Source organism: Mesocricetus auratus, unplaced genomic scaffold (genome assembly GCF_017639785.1).
Source record: "Mesocricetus auratus isolate SY011 unplaced genomic scaffold, BCM_Maur_2.0 Super-Scaffold_100010, whole genome shotgun sequence".
NCBI classification, from domain to species: domain Eukaryota; kingdom Metazoa; phylum Chordata; class Mammalia; order Rodentia; family Cricetidae; genus Mesocricetus; species Mesocricetus auratus.
In genome coordinates, this window is record NW_024429194.1 from 66,835,206 (window position 1) to 66,854,941 (window position 19,736).

Below are 19,736 nucleotides of genomic sequence, written 5' to 3' on the forward strand. Positions count from 1 at the left end.
CCAAAATGGGAAGAAGAAAGAAAGAATTGACTTTACAAAACTGTCCTTAATCTCCAGATGTTCACCATGGTGCACACCCAGCACCCCTTACACTAATAATAAATAAAAATTAAAAATAAGATGAAAAAATACAAATAAAAAGGCAGAAATCAGTAGAGGAAGACATCTCATCTTGACCTTTGGCCTCTGCATGTGCACATATATGTATTTGTACAACACACACACACACACACACACACACACACAGAGATGACTTACCTAGCATATTTGAAGTCCTAAGCTGGACAATGAGTATGGTAAAATAAAGAAAAGATAAAGCCAGATATGCTACCACACACCTGTAATCCTACCACTTGAGAAGTAGAGGTAGGAATTTAAAGTCATATAACTACATACAGGGTTTGAAGCTAGCCTGGGCTACATGTGACTTAGCCAAAAAAAAAAAAAAAAAGAAGGAAGAAGGATGCTAACTGAAGTACTTCCAGTTTGAACTTGTCTTCTTGGTCTCTTCACTCATGTAACAAACCATCTGGCCCCAGGCTTCCTATTTTCCTAATTTTTTTCGAGGCAGGGTTTCTCTGTGGCTTTGGAGGCTGTCCTGGAATTGGCTATTGTAGACCAGGCTGGTCTCAACCTCACAGAGATCCTCCTGCCTCTGCCTCCCAAGTGCTGGGATTAAAGGCATGAGCCACCAACGCCCACCTATTTTCCTAATTTATTTATTTAATGTGTGTGGATGTGTCTGTGCACCAGTTGTGTTTTTTGGTGCCCATGGAGCCCAGAGAGGTCATTAGATAGCCTGGGAGTGGAGTTACAGAGGTTATAAGCACCATGTGGGTGCTAGGAAGGAGTTGAACCTGGACCCTCTGGAAGAATAGCCAGTGCTCTTAACTGCTGAGCCATCTCTCTAGCCCCCATGATTCCTAATTTATAACTTTGGCTATAAATTCTAGATGTATACCTAACACCTTGAAATTCACATGTCCACCAATAAACTCTTAATCCCTTCATTGCTTAATTTTTCTTTCTTCGGCCATTTCCAGCTCAGTAGGTGACAGCCCTGGCCTTCTTCTTCAGGGCAAAAACCTTGGAACCGAGCAAGGCTTCTGTAGACACTGGGTGTTGTAACTTTAAAAATGCCACAAAGAAAAGTCACACCATACAACAGGACTCGCATAGGAGGTTTATTTGGAAGAGGAGAGAGAAAGGGGCAGAGAGGAAGGCAGAGACCACCAGTCCCTGGGAACAAGAGTGGTGGAAGAGAAAGAGAGGGAGAGAAAGGGAGAGGAAGACAGGTGGGCAGGGCCCTTTTAAAAGGGAACACAGTGAGTGTACACAGGTGGTGCTCTTAGTGGCTGCAGCTGAGGGCACATCCTGTCAGAACCCCAAGGGCAGGCCAGTACAAATGCCTGAATACTAATACCAGGCATACATGCAGTGCACAGACATACAGGTAAAGGATCCACACACATAGAATAAAGTAACAATATACCTTTTTGGGTGAGGCAGAGACAGAGTTTCTCAGTGTAGCCCAGGCTGTCCTGGAACTCACTCTGTAGATCAGGCTGGCTTCAAACTCAGAGATCTGCCTGCCTCTGCCTCCTTAGTGCTGGGGTTAAAGGTGTACACCACCATCTGGCTATATACATCTCTTAATTTTAAAATTTGGAATCACCTTTTAGCTTATGGGCTTCACACTTTGTGTTAGGCTATTGGCAAACCCTGACCCTCCATCTGTGAAATTTACAGAGAAGCTGATCCCTTTTCATCCTCTGCTGTTCCGTGGTGGTGGGGCCATTGCCTCCTCTTCCTAAGGAATCTCCATGCTTTTCCCTTCCACCCCACAGTAAAAACCATCCATTCTAAAAGTGAAGTTGTGGCTGGAGCGATGGCTCAGTGGTTAAGAGTATATACTGTCCTTGCAAAGGACCAGAGTTCAACTCCCTGCACCCACTTCTGGCTGCTCACATTTGCCTCGTGACTCCAGCACCTCTGGCCTCCAAGGACACACCTACAAACACACACAGTTTAAAAAGCAAACAGAAAATTAATTTCACTGATCAAATCTTTCCAATGATTCCTTATTTCATTCAAAAGCTAAAAATTATTACAGTGGCTTACAAGGCCTCATTGGATCTGACCCCATTTCTTCCTGATTCTTCAATTTATTATCCAGGCAATTTTCCCCATGTGAATTATTCCCCCACACTGACCTTTGTGATCCTTTGAACATACCAAGCATGCTCCTTTCTCAAGGTCCATGTACCTTTCTGTCTTTTGGGACGTTCTTCCTTAGATACCTTAGAGTTTTGTTATTGTTGTTTTGAGGCAGGGTTTCACTATGTATCCCTGGCTACCCTAGAATTCACCATGTATACCAGGCTAGCCTTATAGCCTCGAACTCACTGAGATCCATTTGCTTCTGCCTATCCCATGTTCAAATTAAAGGCATGACCCATGGGCTGCCACTCCTAGCTCTGACCTCGGATTCTCTCTCGTTTTAAAATTGATTTATTAGATCTACTTATTTTTTATAGTATGAATGTTTTTCCTGCATGCATGTACATGCACCAACCACACTCATGCATGTTGGATCCCATGGAACTAGGATTATGAATGGTTGTGAGCCACTATGTGGGTGCTGGGGATTGAACCTGGGGCTTCTGCAAGGGCAACAAGGGCTCCTCGTTGCTCATCTCTCAGCCCCTTGGCCTCGGATTCTTGATCTTTTTGACTCAGCTTCCTATTAGAGGTACATGTGACCTGGAGCTCTCTGTCCCTTTTGGTTACTGCAGACTTCAAAGGATTGAAGTAGAAACCCAAAACAGGTCCGTTGGAATAGGTGCAGGAGAGAGGTGAGGGGTGGGGTGGGGGAGGGAGCTTTTCCTAGAGCTTGGGATCTGAGAGCTCTGGACCAGGGCTCAGAGTTCTAGGGCACGATTTTGAAGCGCAGGCAGGTAAAGGGCAGGCAGGTAGTAAAGGCACTGCCCTTCGGGACTCTAGCAGAAAAGGGGGCAAAATTCCCTAGGGTGCTCCACAAGGTTTGTTGGGGCTAACTGTGACGGTGGGGGTTTCCTTGGAGTCCTGCAAGTTTGTCTGCAACATCTCTGGCGCCTCTGGACGGTGGCCTTCAGTACTGCAATGGAAGACCGGTGAGGCGGAGGGAGGCAACACGGTTGAGCTCACCGCCACAGGCGCATCCATCCCTCCCGGGCCTATAATTTGGGTTCCCTGGGCTGGCCACCCCTATCAGCGGCTTAGCAACAGATGAGTCACCCAAGACCCCAGCCAAGGCAAACATCAGGGGAGGGGGAGGAGGAGGAGATTCCCGAGTGTAGCCTGGCTTTAGCCACCGCCTCAGTTGCTTGATTCCATCTCCAGAGGCCCCCACTCTTTTATTTGACACTCCTCCACCCTTCAGGGCTTCGATGTTCTTCCCACAGGGTTTTGCTACACTCTGCATCCTCAAGAGGGAAGGAGCAGCCCCCTGCTTTTCTCATCAAAAGGAAGGTGGACCAGGTTGCCCCCATCTCCTCCCCGCAGTGATGGCAGCCCCCTTTCCTTCCCCCTCTTGTCTTGGTCCTAACCCTTGTCAAGGTCTCTCTGGTTCCTGCCCCTCCCCTTTCTTGGAGCTGGCTGCGTGCTTGGGGTATTAGGCAATGGGTGTGCACCCACAGCCCTCTCCAGGCCCCGCCTGTCCCACCGCCCTCTAGCTGCCTGTGGGTCAGTGCTCAGGCCAGACGGTCGGCAAGAGGGCACCGTGGGCCAGCTCAGGCCACCCACTGCCTGCCTTTCTATCAGAGAGAAAGAAGAGAGAACTGCAGAGTGAGCTCTTAGGCTTGGGGCAGTCCAATTTAGCGAGCCCCCAGGTCACTGAGTTGAGCCCTTGGCTGCTAATCTTCCTTGACCCCTTCATTAGGATTATTGTTTATTTGAGATAGAGTCTCTCTACATAGACCTGGCTGTCCTGGATCTCACTATGTAGCCCAAGCTGACTTTGAACTCACATAGAACCACTTACTTGCCTCTGCTTCCCACGTGCTGGCATTAAAGGTGTGGACACCACTCCCCAGATCCTTAGATCCTTTGTTACATCTGACTAAATGCTGGAGCCAGACAAAGATAGCATCAGAAAGGGGACGCATAGGAACAAGACAAAATAAAATCCAAAGTGTGAATGGGACCACAGCCATGTGGAGAAACACAAATGTCCACGAGATACTGATGGAGAAAAGGGCCCCGGAAATACCCTTCCAGGGGCCTGGGTGAGTCCCAGGCTGACAGGCAGGAGGAAGGATGAGACACTGGTGATGACCCTGGATTCTGGAGTAAGGACAGAAGCCACCTCAGAAGGTATACACGGTTTGGCCCTCTTCCCCTAAATGAGAAGGCGGCCCAGGAGGTCTTGGATCATCGTACCCTCCTCCAGAGGTGGTGTAATCTGAAAGAGTGCCTACTGGGGTGGTCCAAGCTGCCTAGCATCCTGTTTCTACCACCCTCTCCTCCCCAGCACTCAGTGAGTAGCCCTGCAGACCTCACCTCCCATGTTCCGTTCAGCCGCCTAGCCAGTGGTGTCCCTCTAGCACAAGGCAAGAATGCAGACGGGGCTGCCTGCCCGGCATTGCTGCTTGCCACCACCAATGAAGAGGTGGTTGTGGCTGTGGGTACCAACCCTGTGCTCCTGTTTCCTGGGGAGTCGTCCCTGAGTCGATGTGCCTTCGGTGCACAGGGCCAGCCGCACTGTGCTTGGGGCTGCGGTCTGGCAGGGGCTGGGGGTGGTTGGGAAGCCTGAGGCCCCTCTCTGGCAAAAATAGTCCGCAGTGGTTAGAGCTAGGAGGGTGAGTCAGGCGGGAGTGCGGTGGCACCTAACCCCTTCGCTGCCGCCAGAGGTAAGGCGGTTCTGCCTCCGCCTGGCCTGCGCACATCCAGGCTAGGTTCCTCTCTGGCTGCCCTGGAGTTGGGCTCCATTTGGGATCCCAAGGCCTCCCTCAACCCTTATGAAGCAAATGTGCGAGCATGGAGTATGAATTTGGGTCATCTCAAGCGTTAATTCGGGAGTTCCGGTTAGACGACCCCTGGAGAGAATGCCTACAAGGGAAGGGACGCTTAGAGGCAGACTGGAAATCTTTGGGGTTACCCGAGCTTTTGAAGGAGGCCAAAGTCTGAGGCCAAAGCTGACCCCTCCCAAGGGGCAGGCCTGTGGCTCCGAGGTGGGCGGGAGCCAAGCGGTACCGTGGCTTCTCACTAGCAGGCTCACAGTGCCCTGGTGCACAGGCTCGTGGCCTCTGCCAGAGACTGTCAGAAACCCGAAGGTCGTCCGTCCTCAGAGTGTTAAAGGGCTCTCCAATCACCTACTCTCGAAGGACAAACCGAGGCAAAGAAAAACGATGAAAGATATTGCCACTGGGGCCAGGTCCTGGCTCTTTAGTCAGGGCCACTGCCCTCTCCAGACAGCCTTGGCGACCCCAGAGCAGGTGAGAGGAGTTCCGGCCACCTTCCCCTGAAGTGGGGCTAATCGTGAACCCGGGCGTCGGGGGGGGGGGGGGAAGGGTGTGTGTGTGTGTGTGTCTGTCTGTCTGTCTGTGTACACGTTTTGGAGGGGGGAGCGGCTACGTTCCCCTGGTCAAGGCAGGGGGGTGGGGTGCGGGTGGGGTGGGGATGCCCCGGGCTCTGGGAGGGGCCGCAGCTCCGTCAGCTCCAGCAGAACCACCCGTGAGTTAGGTCGAGCCGAGCCAAAGCCCCCGGTGCTTTGTCGCGGGTTCGCTCGCTTGCTGTCTCGATCACTCCCTCCCTTCTACCCTCCCTTCCTCCCGGCGGGCGGCCGCGGCGACGCTGGAGAAGCGGCGAAGAGGAGTGGCCCAGCGCTGGAAGAATGCTGCTCTGCCGAGGGGACCGAACCCGACCCAGTCTCCCCACGGTTTAAACCGCACTAGCAGCCGAGCCCAAGTGACCCAACCGGGAGTGTTGTGGATCCTGCACCTGAACCGCTGGAGGTAATGGGGAGCGAGAGAACAGGGTGGGAAGAGACTAGACAGGCACGCGGGCCGACAGACAGACAGACAGACAGACAGACAGACAAGCGTCCACCCTCAAGAGCACAAAACATGCCAAGAAAGCCAGAGATATCGCTAAAGGTACCTACAGAATAAAGGGGTGCCTTCGGACTTAGAGGGCAATGGGTGCCAGCCAAGGGGTAGGGATTGGGGTGGAACCCGTGGGGACCAGATGGGTGGTGCTCTGCAGTGGGAACGTGTAGTTGGGAAAGGGGTGGATGGGGAGGTGGGCTTAGTTAGAGACCCCCCCCCGCGTTTGCGGAGGGTACCTGGTTTCCCTAGTCGCCTTTGCTGCACCTTGACCTCTTCCCCTGTTGGGAGTGGAGGTCAGAGTGGGTCAGAGCTCTTGTAACCTAGCTCGCCTGGTATTGCCAGCATGAGCAGGCGACACCCCTCCAGGTGGTGGGGAACCCCCTTCTGGTCCCTCCCTCTCACACTGTAAGGGCGGGTAAATGAGTCGTGGGGCCCTCAAGGAGGGAACAGTTGGTGAGGAGGGACCGAGGGTCTGAGAGGAGCTGTCTCAAGTCCGCATGTGAGTGTCCCAGTTCTGTCTGATGGGTTGGACTCCAGGGACGCTCCGGAGGGCCCTGTGCTGCTTGGATCCTTCCTCTTTGAAGGGTTCCAGAACCCAGACACTGCGGAGGGGTGAGGAAAGTCAGCGGGGCCACATTGGTGGCTTAGGGAACTGAAATAGATCATCCCTCGGCTCCAGGGAGCCATTCTATTCTTCATCAGATACCCCTTGTCCTGCAGGCGCTGACTGATTCGCCCACCGGAGCCTCCGGGCTTCGACATGCTGGAGGAGCCCGGGTCTCGGCCTCCGCCCTTGGGCCTCGCGGGTCTCCTGTTCTTTGCTTTGTTCACTCGGTGAGCATTTTTTTCCAGTTTGGGTGAAAAGGCACGGACCTGGGCTAGAGGGTAGCTGGAGGGCGTGCGACTAGACCACAGACCCTTAGACGCCCTGTCCCTTGTTCCCAGGGCTCTGAGCAATGAGATCCTGGGCCTGAAACTTCCCGGGGAGCCGCCGCTGACGGCCAACACCGTGTGCTTGACCCTGTCGGGCTTGAGTAAGCGGCAACTGGGCCTGTGCCTACGCAGCCCCGACGTGACGGCGTCCGCGCTGCAAGGGCTGCACATCGCGGTTCACGAGTGTCAGCACCAGCTGCGCGACCAGCGTTGGAACTGCTCGGCCCTGGAGGGCGGCGGCCGGCTGCCGCACCACAGCGCCATCCTCAAGCGCGGTGAGCCTGACGGGGCGGCTGGCTGTGCTGCCGCCCAAGGGTTGGGGGCAGGCTGAGGCGCGCGGAGGCGGGAAGGGACCGGTTCGCGGCTGCGGGAGGGGCCTCGCCGGGAATTTCCCCAGGAGCTGCGCTCAGCTGGTCACCCGTCTGGGCCTCTGCCCACCTGCCCGCCTGCCTTCCACCTGCGTTGCTGGCGAGGCAGCTGGGTTCCTGCTCCCCTACCCTAGGGCCTCCCTTTTCTGCCTCCACCCAGCACGATCTGGGATGCACCTGTGAACAAGAGATGCCCCCAACCCAAGAAGCTTCAAACACACCCTCTGCCCCCTATTTTCTCTCCCCTCCTTCTCCACCCAGACAAGCCCAGGCTGGTGTCCCCAGAGTCTCAGCGGAGGTGGGGTGACGCCCCCAACCGTTTAAGGGTTAAACCTGCTCCCCTAATTGCTGGGGTTCCCAGGAGCCAAAGCTGGGAACAAAGACCCTGGTGGCTTTGAAGCTGGGGAGCAGCCCCCTCCTCTGTGCTGTGGGGGCCCCAGGTGTCCCTCACCTGAACAGGTGAGGAATGGCTGGAGGGGCAGAGAACAGGTCACTGCTGGCCTGATCTAGAAGGAAAGGTCTGGGAGGCTCTGCCGTCTCTCCCAGCTGAAGTTTACTCCCCCAGGAGTAAAGATCCAGGGGGCTCAGTCCAGGGTAGGGTAGTGCTTTGGGAACTACAGGGTTAATAGGCAGCTGCCATCTGCAGGGGAATTCCCAAGACGTGTACAAACAGCCTCACCTTCGGATGGTTGGGGGATCTCGAGGCTGGCCCAGGAGCCCTAGATTCCCTGGTAAGAGGGCCTGGTCTCCAACTGTCTTTCATCTTCTCAGCACTCCAAAGAGCCCTTGCTTAAAGCAGAGAGAGGGACCCCTCCTTCTCTGCAGGCCTGCTGTAGTGGAAGGTTTTGACACATAAATGGCGAGGATGTCCCTCCAAGCCTGGGAAAGATTTGTCATACCAGAGCCTCCTCCTTGGTGACCCCCAAAACATAATGAAGAGGCCAACCTTTTAAAAGGGCCTTGGGGAAAATCCCTGTGTCCTTTCTCCTCCTCCCAGTGTTTTATAAGGTAATAGCAGGTTAGAACAAACATAAAGGGAAATCTTGAAGGGCAAATATAAAACTAGGACCTGGGAAGGGGATGGGCAGTTCCGGAGTGTTAGGATTGTTACTATGGTAGTACATGGTAACTTGCTTAAAGGACCCGTTGAATAAAGTATGTGTGGGGAGAATCCTAAAACCAAAGGCCCCCTCCACACCCCACCTCTTGCTAAGCTCCTTGCAGGGTTGGGAAATTCTTAGGCCTTTAGATGTTGAACTCCTGGAACACACTTTCAAAAGTCCTCAGGACTCCCTCTGACTCACTGGAATCCTAGAGGTCTCTCTAGGCCAATGTTTCTCAACCTGTGGGTCGTGATCCTACAGGGGCATGAAAGGCTCTTTCACAGGGGTCCCATATCAGATATTTACATCATGACTCATACAGTGGCACAATTGCAGATAGGAAGTAGCAGTGAAGTAATTTTATGGTTGGGGGAACTGTGGTAAAGGGTCTCAGCATTGTGATGATTGGGAATCACAGCTCTAGGCTCTCTCTTACACCCACACCCCAAAATGACAGACTGCAGAGGAGGTTTGGCTTTAGCAATACCTTGACCCCATGGGTCTCTTATAACGTTGGCCTAGAGAGACCTCTAGGATTCCAGTGAGTCAGAGGGAGTCCTGAGGACTTTTAAAAGTGTGATTCAGCCGGCTGGTAGTGGCGCATGCCTTTAATCCCAGCACTCGGGAGGCAGAGGCAGTCAGATCTCTGTGAGTTCAAGGCCAGGCTGGACTGACAGCCTCCAAAACAATACAGAGAAACCCTGTCTCATAAAACCAAAAAAAAAAGTGTGTTTCAGGAGTTCAACATCTAAAGGCCTAAGAATTTCCCCAACCCTGCAAGGAGCTTAGCAAAGAAATGAGACCTGGTGCTATTTCTTGTCTCAGGACATTGTCCCAAATCACTCAGCTGGTAAATGATGGAGTCAGGATTCAGTTAGAAATTTCTGACATTGGCTAGGCAAGGTGGTGGGCTCACATCTGTAATCCCAGCACTTAGGAGGCTGAGGCAGGAGGTTTTGTCAAGAGTTCAAGGTCAACTTGGGTTACATGGCAAGACCCTATTTCAAATATCTATACCTATATCTACATAGATCTCTCTCTATATATATAATATGTATATATTATATATATATAGCTATAGACATAGATATTGATATTGGAGGGTGGCTGTTTTTCCCCCCCACCTGCTTTCCTCCCTCAGCTGCCTGTCAACCTTACCTCACATCCATTTCCTCCCCAGGTTTCCGAGAGAGTGCTTTCTCATTCTCCATGCTGGCTGCTGGAGTCATGCATGCTGTTGCTACAGCCTGTAGCTTGGGGAAGCTGGTGAGCTGTGGCTGCGGCTGGAAGGGCAGTGGTGAACAGGACCGGCTCAGGGCCAAGTTGCTGCAGCTTCAGGCACTGTCTCGGGGCAAGAGTTTTCCACACTCACAGCCCAGCCCAGGCTCCAGCCCTGGCCCCCAGGACACGTGGGAATGGGGTGGCTGTAACCACGACATGGACTTTGGAGAGAAGTTCTCTCGGGATTTCTTGGATTCCAGAGAAGCTCCCAGGGATATCCAGGCAAGAATGAGAATCCATAACAACAGGGTGGGGCGCCAGGTATGTGTCTCCATCATGTCCTGGGTCTCCCTCACTGTTTTGTTTTAAGACAGGGGTCCTGCTATGTGGTACAGACTTGCCTCAAATTTGGAATCTGCCTTAGTCTTAGTGCTGTGATTGTAGGTGTGGTCACCAGGCTTAACTTTTCTCAGTCTCTCTCTCTCTCTCTCTCTCTCTCTCTCTCTGTCTGTCTGTCTTGCTTTCTCTCTTCCCCCACCCTCCTGAGAGGCCCCACAGAGTAATAGGATGAGGTATGATGAGTGTTACAAGCTTGTCACTAGCAAGTCATCCAAAAAACATGTTTAGAGTCTCTAGAAAGCTGCCTGATGGCACTTTCCATATATTAAGGCTGAGCTAGCCAGGCGGTGGTGGTGCATGCCTTTAATCCCAGAACTCGGGAGGCAGAGGCAGTCGGATCTCTGTGAGTTCGAGGCCGGGCTGGACCAATAGCCTCCAAAACAATACAGAGAAACCCTGTCTCATAAAAACAAAAAAACAAAACAAAACAAAAAAAAAGGCTGAGCTAGCGCATAGTGTCTTATTCTATCATTTAAAAAAATTTAATGTGCAAGGTTGTTTTGCCTGTGTGTATGGGTCTGTGCACCACATAGACAGGGTACTGGATTCCTTGGAAGTGGAGTTAGAGACGGTTGAGTCCCCGTGAGGTTGCTGGGAGTTTAACTCTAGTTTTCTGGAAGAGCAGTCAGTGCTCTCAATGATGGAGCCATATTTCCAGCCCCACATATAGTATATTCTATATGTGCCTAATACTCAGCTCATTGCATAGAAACTGTTCCAACAGCTACCTTCCCCCACAGACTTTAGGGGCCCTCTGGCCTACATCCTATTTTATCAGTGTTTACTCTAGAAAAATCACTGGACTGCACTTTAGAATCTGGGAGTTATCAGCAGCTAGTGATCTAAGATGAGTACATCCTGGTGGCTCTACCTTCACAAAAGGAGGCCATGGGGCTGGTGGCTAACTTTCCTGACAGTCTTCTTGTCCCTTGAGTTTGGTTCCCTTCCTTCTCCTGTGTTATTTGTGCCCCCCCATTCCTCCTTTTCATGCTGCTCTGATGTTCTAGGTGGTAACTGAAAACCTGAAGCGGAAATGCAAGTGCCATGGCACGTCTGGCAGCTGCCAGTTCAAGACTTGTTGGAGGGCAGCCCCAGAGTTTCGGGCCATCGGGGCAGCATTGAGGGAGCGGTTGGGCAGAGCCATCTTCATCGATACACACAACCGCAATTCTGGAGCCTTCCAGCCCCGCCTACGTCCCCGTCGCCTCTCAGGAGAGCTGGTCTACTTCGAGAAGTCTCCTGATTTCTGTGAGCGAGACCCTACGGTGGGCTCACCGGGCACAAGAGGCCGGGCTTGCAACAAGACCAGCCGCCTGCTGGATGGCTGTGGCAGCCTGTGCTGTGGCCGTGGGCACAATGTGCTCCGACAGACACGAGTGGAGCGCTGCCACTGCCGTTTCCACTGGTGCTGCTACGTGCTGTGTGACGAATGCAAAGTCACAGAATGGGTCAATGTGTGTAAGTGAAGGTGAGCCTCACCTTGGGACTAGGGAAGAACACTGTGTGATGGGTGCTCCTTTTCAGCCCTTGGCTCTGATTTCTGCCCAGGGTTAATCATGGCCCCTGGAAGCTCAAACTATCTTCCTGGAAACAGCTTTGGGGGGAGTAGGGTCAGGTGAAATCTGTGATGAGCAGCCTTTTGTGAGGAAAGTAGTCATCATATTCTGTTCTTAAACACCCAAATGGACTAGGATTGAATGCACTGTATTGTTCCCCTCGTCTCAACCCCCGGGGTCCCCGGCCCAGATTTATACTTCTTTAGATAGGGAGGCCATCATTTTGCCACCGTCTTCCTTGAAAGATGCCACCAGGCATTGTGTAGAGTTACTAAGATCTGTATGTAGAAAGAGACCATCTCTTCTTCCATGACAACCCAGAACGTCTTCCTGTGGGGCCATGGGTGACAATAAAGAGAGGTTTTCAGTTGGAAAGGACAGAGCTCAGTGGGGACTGTCACTGGAGTCCTCAGACAGCTGTCTTGTCAGCTCTTAGGGAATTGTTCTTCTTTCATTCTGTTGTTGAAAGGGTCCTTCCAATGGAAAGGTTTTAGCTATGACCCCTGGAGGCTCTTCTCTCTTCTTCAGCAGGAAGGGTGGGAATGGATAATTTATTGTACTGAGACATGGTCTTGGTTCCTGTTTGAAACCAAAATAAATTAACTTACTGGACTGGTTGCTGGTGGATGCAGATGGTGATATGTCTAGCCACCCTTGAGGTAGCAACCTGTGGTTTGGTTTTGGTTTTTGTTTTTTCCTATGTGAAACCAACACTCCTGTACTCTGTGACTTTTTATGTATATCCTGCTGACTTCCACAAAGGGCTTGAAATGATGCTCAGTGACTGAGTTCAGAAGTTTAGTCTGTAAGACCAGGATGGGCTTCTGGGTGGGAGGATGCATAGATCCAAATGTTCATAGGCCCTGCTCACCCAGAGTTCTCAACTCTGGGTATCACCTTCATCATTACTTAGAAAAAAGGCTGGCAACTTTTTCCCCCTGAAAAGGGCTAGTTGGTAAATATACGAGGCTATTTATATTGTGGTCTTTATGTCATCTACTCATCTCTACCATAATTACTCAATTCTGCTGTTATAGACCCAAAATAGTTATGGGCAGGGGATGGACAAAAGCAGACACAGACCACACGTAATTGGATGGGTATAGCTGTGTTCAACCCAGTCACAAAAGTGGTATGCAGGAGAAAGACTACTCCTTTGACTGTCGCTTGTTGATCCCTCTCCTATAAAAGGCCACATCTGCTCTGGGAGTTTCAAGTTCTTAAATGCCACTTAACAATGAGTGTGTACAGCCGGGGTTGGTGGCGCACACCTTTAATCCCAGCACTCGGGAGGCAGAGGCAGGCGGATCTCTGTGAGTTTGAGGCCAGCCTGGTCTACAGAGTGAGTTCCAGGACAGCCTCCAAAGCCACAGAGAAACCCTGTCTCGAAAAAAAAAAACAAAAAACAAACAAACAAAAACAATGAGTGTGTATTTGGAAGAGTACGCACCGTTGTCTCTAAGTCCAATCCAGAGAATCTGGGGGTACATGCAAGACTGATGGGAAAACAGGAAAGGGATTCCTTTCTCAGATGCAAACTATTTATGTAGGCAGTCTTCATTCTCCTGAGTTCTGGGATTCCAGGTGGGCGCTGTCAGACCCAACTAAAATGAGATTTTCCTAGTAAAAATAACATTCTCTGCCATTGAATTGTTTGCATATATATTTTGTTCTTTATTCATTGTTCTTTTGTATTTAATCCAAGTAAAATAATTCCTCCATCTTTTACATTTTTTCTACATTTATTTGTGGGTGTGTGCACGAGCATGCGTGTGAGTGCACATGTCAGTGGATGCAGGCATAGCGTGCACCCATGTGGAAGTCACAGGTCAATTTACAGAAGCCAGCTCTCTCCTTTTACCACGTGGGTTCCAGGGACTGAATTTAGGTCTTCAGGCTGAGTGGCAAGCACCCTTACCTGCTGGACCCTCTTGCTGGTCCCTCCCTTATCTTTTCAGATATACCTAGAAAGAACAGAATTTCTTCTCCAACATCTCCAATTCCTAGCCCAACATTTTTTAAAAGAAAAATTTGTTTTGTTTTTCAAGACAGTTTCTTTGTGTAACCCTGGCTGTCCTGGAACTAGCTCTGTAGACCAGGCTGGCCTTGAATTCACAGAGATCCTCCTGCCTCTGCCTCCCAAGTGCTGGGATTAAAGGCAGGAACCACCACAGGCTACTTTAATGGTTCTCGATTAAAAATAATCAGACATAGAATCTTTAAGGGGCTCTCAAATTTCTCTGTAACTGAAAAGAAACCTTTTAAGATGCAATGTGGGGATGGGGTAGGGGTGGTTGCAGAGATGGGTCAACAGTTGAGAGCACTGCCTGCTTTAGCAGAGGACACTGGTTCAATTCCCAACGCCCACGCGCCAGCTCACAACTGACTGTAACCCCAGTTCCAGGGCTTCTGATACCATCACACAGACATATGTGCAGGCAAAACACCAATGCACATAAAGTAAGGATAAATAAACCTCAGCCAGGTGGTGGCGCATTTTTTCTTCTTCTTCTTCTTCGAGACAGGGTTTCTCTATGTAGTTTTGGAGGTTGTCCTGGAATTCTCTCTGTAGACCAGGTTGGCCTCACAGAGTGCTGTAATTAAAGACATGTGCCACCACTACCCAGCAGTGTTGCATGCTTTTAAGCCGAGCACCCGAGAGGCAGAGGCAGGCGGATCTCTGTGTGTTCGAGGCCAGCCTGGTCTACAGAGTGAGTTCCAGGACAGCCAAGGCTACACAGAGAAACCCCTGTGTTGAAAAACCAAAACCAAAACATAACAAACAACAACAAAAAGAATAAATACTTTTTTTAAAAAGATACAGAGTGGACAAAGGATCTGCAGCACACTTTCAGAATACCTGCATATTTAGGGGGGCATAGGATGCTCCCAGGGAGGTAGAGACAGCACCTGCTGCTCTTGCAAAGGACATGGATTCGGTTCCCAACACCCACATGGTGGCTCATAGCTATCTGTAACTCCAGTCCGGGTGATCTGGTGCCCTTGTCTAGCCTCTGCAGGCTCCTGCACACCCATGGCTGGCATACATGTTGGCAAAACACTCATATAGAAAGTAAAAATAAGGGGGCAGGGAGGAGGGGAGGGAGAGGGAGCTGGGATTGACATGTGAAGCAAGCTTGTTTCTGACTTACATTAAAAAATTAATAATAGAAAATAAAATAAAAATAAATATTAAAAAACACCAAGATGCTTCCGGGGAATGTAGCAATAATTCTTTACACTTCTCCAAGCAATAGATATATCCGCTGCTCACATTTCCCTGAAGTCAGGTGAGACAGCACTGGGGGAGCCAGGGGAGTTTAAGAAGTATTGGATCAGGGTAGTACTCTATGGTGACTTTAAAACTGTGTGTGTGTGAGAGCCGGGCGTTGGTGGCGCACGCCTTTAATCCCAGCACTCGGGAGGCAGAGGCAGGGGGATCTCTGTGAGTTCGAGGCCAGCCTGGTCTACAGAGCGAGTGCCAGGACAGCCTCCAAAGCCACAGAGAAACCCTGTCTCGAAAAAAACCAAAAAACAAACAAACAAACAAACTGTGTGTGTGTGTGTGTGTGTGTGTGTGTGTGTGTGTTTGGCCAGGTGTGATGGTATATGCCTTTAATTCCAACTCAGGAGGCAGAGGGCAGACAGATCTCTGTGAGTTCTCTGTGGAAGAGTCTGAGAGATGGCTTCATGATTAAGAGTACTTCTTGCTCTTGCAGAGGATCTGGGTTTGACTCCCAGCTACCACATGGCAGCTCCCAACTGTCTGTAACTGCAGTTCTAAGGAATTCAACACCCTATTCTAATCTCCACAGACACTAGGCACATACATGGTACACAGCCACACATGTAGGCGAAACACTCATACACACAAGAAAAAAAATCTAAAACAATACATTTAAGTGCACGTACGTATATCCACAGAGAGTCCTGAAACTGCTGGAACTGGAGTTTTAGGGCCATGTGAGCTGCCTGACGTGGGTTCTCTGCTGAACCATCTTCTCAGCTCCATGGCAACAGATGTCAGACACTTGCTAACCCAATGTGTGGATGAGGAGAGGAGGAAAGGAGAGAGAGAGGGGACTGAAGTGAGAATGGGCTTGGATAGACTGAGAATAACAGGGAGTATCCAGAATGAGGGTGCCTTACCTTCAGGAGGAAGCACTCCCTCTCCAATGGGGTTGTGGCCGGAGCATTTTAACTTTTTCCTGTTCCCTTCCTCTGCAGTCCTGTAGGCTCCTTTCCTTGCTGGCTTTCCTTTTCTTTCATCACACACTCTGTGGCAAACTTAAGTCCCAAACCGCAACCTTGACAAATTCCAGTTGGATTCTGTCAGCACCCCCTCCTGGCACAAGCACTGGGCTGAGGCCCAGGCCTGGGGTCAGTGACAGGGTGGGAGTAGGCAGCCCACAGAGCTGGTGGCTACAATTTCAGCATTTACTGGGCTCCAGTGGCAGCTAGAGGGAGGAGAGACTGATGAGCGGTGTCAGCTGCTGGGGCTCCTTTGGCTCTGGATGAGCAATGTGCTCCACTCTTTCTCAAGAGGCTAGAAAGTTGGAGAGTGGCAGGCAGCAACTAGCTTTCAGCAAGGTAGCACTTCTCCCGGCTCTGCTTGTACCAAGGCCAAGCCCCTCTGATGCTACAAATGGCACTTTCTCCTCCAACTCCAGGAGGATGAGAGACAGATCTGATTCTCCAGTCCCATTCATCACCCCCAAATTCAATAGCAATTCCTCCTAGCCATATGAAGCTACCAGCCATTTTAATCTTTCTTTCACTCTGGCACACACCATGAAGGATTTAAAGTCTTCACCAACGGGTTCCACAAGGCATGCTAGTGTGGTTGGGGTACTGGGGAGTGGGGTGAGTGGCTATAAAGTATATATATACATATATATTGGTTTTACGAGACAGGGTTTCTCTGTTTTTGGAGGCTGTCAGTCCAGCCTGGCCTCGAACTCGCAGAGATCTGCCTGCCTCTGCCTCCCGAGTGCTGGGATTAAAGGCGTGCGCCACCACCGCCCAGCCATAAAGTATATTTTTGATAGTGAGTGTGGGATATGCAGTCTGGTGGAGTGTGATTAGAAAGTTTTAGGAAAGAAATTGAAAGGGTAATAGTCACATAAAGGTATGTCACAGGACCCACCATACGAGTGTGCAGCTATCTTAGGGGTTTTATTGCTGTGATAAACACCAGGACCAAAAGCAACCAGAGGCAGAAAGGATTATACAGTCCTCACTGAGGGAAGGCAGAGCAGGAGCTCAGAGCAGGAGCGCAGGGCAGGAGCTGAAACAGAGGCCATGGAAGAGTACTGCTGAATGGCTTGTTCTCCAGACTTCCATAGCCCACTTTTACTTATTTTTTTAACTAAAAAACTTTTAGCTGGGTGTTGGTGGTGCACGCCTTTAATCCCAGCACTCGGGAGGCAGAGGCAGGCAGATCTCTATGAGTTCCAGGCCAGCCTGCGAGTTCCAGGACAGACTCCAAAACAATACAGAGAAACCATGTCTCGAAAAACAAAACACACACACACACACAAAACAAAACACAAACAAAAACTTTTAATAATTTATTTTACTTTTTTATGTGCAGTAGTGTGAGAGTGTCAGATACCCATGTAACTGAATTTATAGACAGTTGTGAGCTGTCATGTGGGGGCTGGGAGTTGAACCTAAGTTCTCTGGAAAACCATCGAGCCATCTCTCTGGTCCCTCAGCCTGCTTTCTTTTCTTTTCTTTCTTTTTTGAGACAGGGTCTCTTCTATGGAGCCCTGGCTGTCCTAGAACTTGCTATGTTGACCAGGCTGGTCTCCTGAGGACCTGGATTAGAGTCACCATGGGTGACTCAGCTGCCTTCTTAATTTTAGCCTATTTTTATGATTACGAGTGTTTTGCCTACATGTCATTTTCTCTCTGCTCCCCACCCCAGTTGAGGACCAAACTCAGGCCTTGCCCTTGTAGGCAAGCACTGTACCACTGAGCTAAACATATATGTCTCTGTACCGCATGCGTACAAGTGACCCTTGAGTCCAGAAGAGGTCATGGGATTCCCTGGGACTGGAGTTACAGACGGTTGTTAACCACTGTGTGGGTGCTGGGAATCCAATGTGGGTCCTCAAGCAGACAGTGCCCTTAACCTCCTAATCATCTCTCCAGCCCTTACCTTTCTTATGTAATTCAGGGGTGGCACTGCCCACAGTGATCTGGGCTCTCCTACATCAATCATCAATCAAGAGAAGTGTCCTGCAGGCTTGCCCACAGGCCAATCTGATGGGGGCATCTTCTCAAATGTGGTTCCCTCTTCCAAAGGATTGTATTGTGTATAAAGTTGACATCAAACTAGCTAGTACAACTGACCCTTTGTCAACTTGACACATAAATACTTTATCCAACTAGAACCTTTCCTTTCTCACTTGCCCCCATATGGCATGTTAGTATCAATGTACTGTACCCTTGTCAATCTGACACATAAATACAATACTCAACTAGAAGCTTTCCTTCCTCAGTTGCCTCTAATATGGCATGTTAATATTAATGTAACAATATAAAACATTCTAATGTAATTTTCCACACTTGTTAAAAATTCAAACATTTTTTAAAAATCCAGTATCTTTAAAACTGTTCAAAGTCTCGCCGGGCGTTGGTGGCGCACGCCTTTAATCCCAGCACTCGGGAGGCAGAGGCAGGGGGATCTCTGTGAGTTCGAGGCCAGCCTGGTCTACAGAGCGAGTTCCAGGACAGCCTCCAAAGCCACAGAGAAACCCTGTCTCGAAAAACCAAAAAAAAAAAAAACCAAAAAAAAAAAAAAACCAAAAAAAAAAGAAACTGTTCAAAGTCTCTTTTAAAGTTAAGTACCCCAAATCTCTGGAAAACTCTGAAGTCTCTGAGTTACATACTTTTGTATACTTCAAAAAGGAAAAACCAGGGCAATTACAAACAGATCAATGCAAAACCAAAGTCCAACACTGTAGAGAGTTCAGTGCTTGATGACTAGGACCCCACTCTCTGGGCCCCAAGGAGCTCCATTTCTCCAACTTTGCTGGCTTGTCTCCTGGACTCAGACTAGCTCCATTTCCCTGTTACTCTGTCCTTGGAAGTTGTCCCATGGTACTGGCACCTCCAAAATGTTGAGGTCTCTGCTGCAATGGGGCTTCACCCACAGCTTTTCTTGGACTTTTTTTAGGGACTCTCTAATCCTGCCACATGGTGCCAAGCCTCAACTTCAATGAGTCCTTCAATCCTGGGGCTTCTTCTGCAGTGAAGGTTAAACCTTCACCGATGACCTCTCACAATGCCAAGACGCCAAGACTTAGCTACTCTCTATGACTCCTTTCCGTCTTCAAGACCAGTACCGACCGGAGAGTCTCACATGTTACCAAATCCAGCTAACAGTGTGAGGTACAGTCTTAGCCCCCTGGGCCTCAGATTCCTGTTGACCTTGAGAAAACACTTACTAGTAGATTTCAACTTAGTGATGCTGTTCCCCTCTTCTCCGTAAGACAGGGTCTCTCTGTGTAGCCCTTGCTGTCCTGGAACTCACTCCGTAGACCAGGCTGGCCTCAAACTCAGAGATCTGCTTGTCTTACCTCCCAAGTGCTGGGATTAAAGGCAGGCACCACCACTGGTTCTTAATTAAAAATATCAAGCATAAAATCTTTAAGGGACTCTCAATCTTCTCCCTGTAAGTTCACAAGCCTCCTTTGTCTGCACTGCTTTCAGCATTATCTGTTAAGTTCCCGCAACAGCCCACTAAGCTCTTAGTGAGCAATGGCTTTTCCAGCCCGGAGTTCAAATGCCACCACAATCCTCCCCCAAAACACATGGTCAGGTCTGTGACAGCAATTATCTCACTCTTATCGTCCGTTTCTGTCTTGGTTAGGGTTTATTTTGCTGTTACAAAATACTATGCCCAAAAGCACCTAGAGGAGGAAAGGGTTGATTTCGTTTCACAGACTGCAGATTCCATCACTGAATCTGGCAGGGACTCAGGGTGGGAACCTGGAGGCAGGAACTAAAGTAGAGGCCGTGAAGGAGGGGTGCCCATAGGCTTGCTCCCCATGGCTTGCTCAG

General features: G+C 50.1%; 1 protein-coding gene across 1 annotated transcript; it reads left to right on the plus strand.

Annotated features, from left to right (window-relative positions):
- Nucleotides 1-5,688: 5,688 nt before the first annotated feature.
- On the plus strand, nt 5,689-13,394 carry Wnt10b (Wnt family member 10B). The gene is made up of 5 exons (XM_005067196.4): nt 5,689-5,993; nt 6,807-6,920; nt 7,032-7,294; nt 9,671-10,032; nt 11,118-13,394. Exons 2-5 carry the CDS (start codon nt 6,847-6,849, stop codon nt 11,574-11,576), a joined length of 1,158 nt encoding a protein of 385 aa, XP_005067253.1. The 5' UTR covers nt 5,689-5,993; nt 6,807-6,846; the 3' UTR covers nt 11,577-13,394.
- The last annotated feature ends 6,342 nt before the right edge of the window (nt 13,395-19,736 follow it).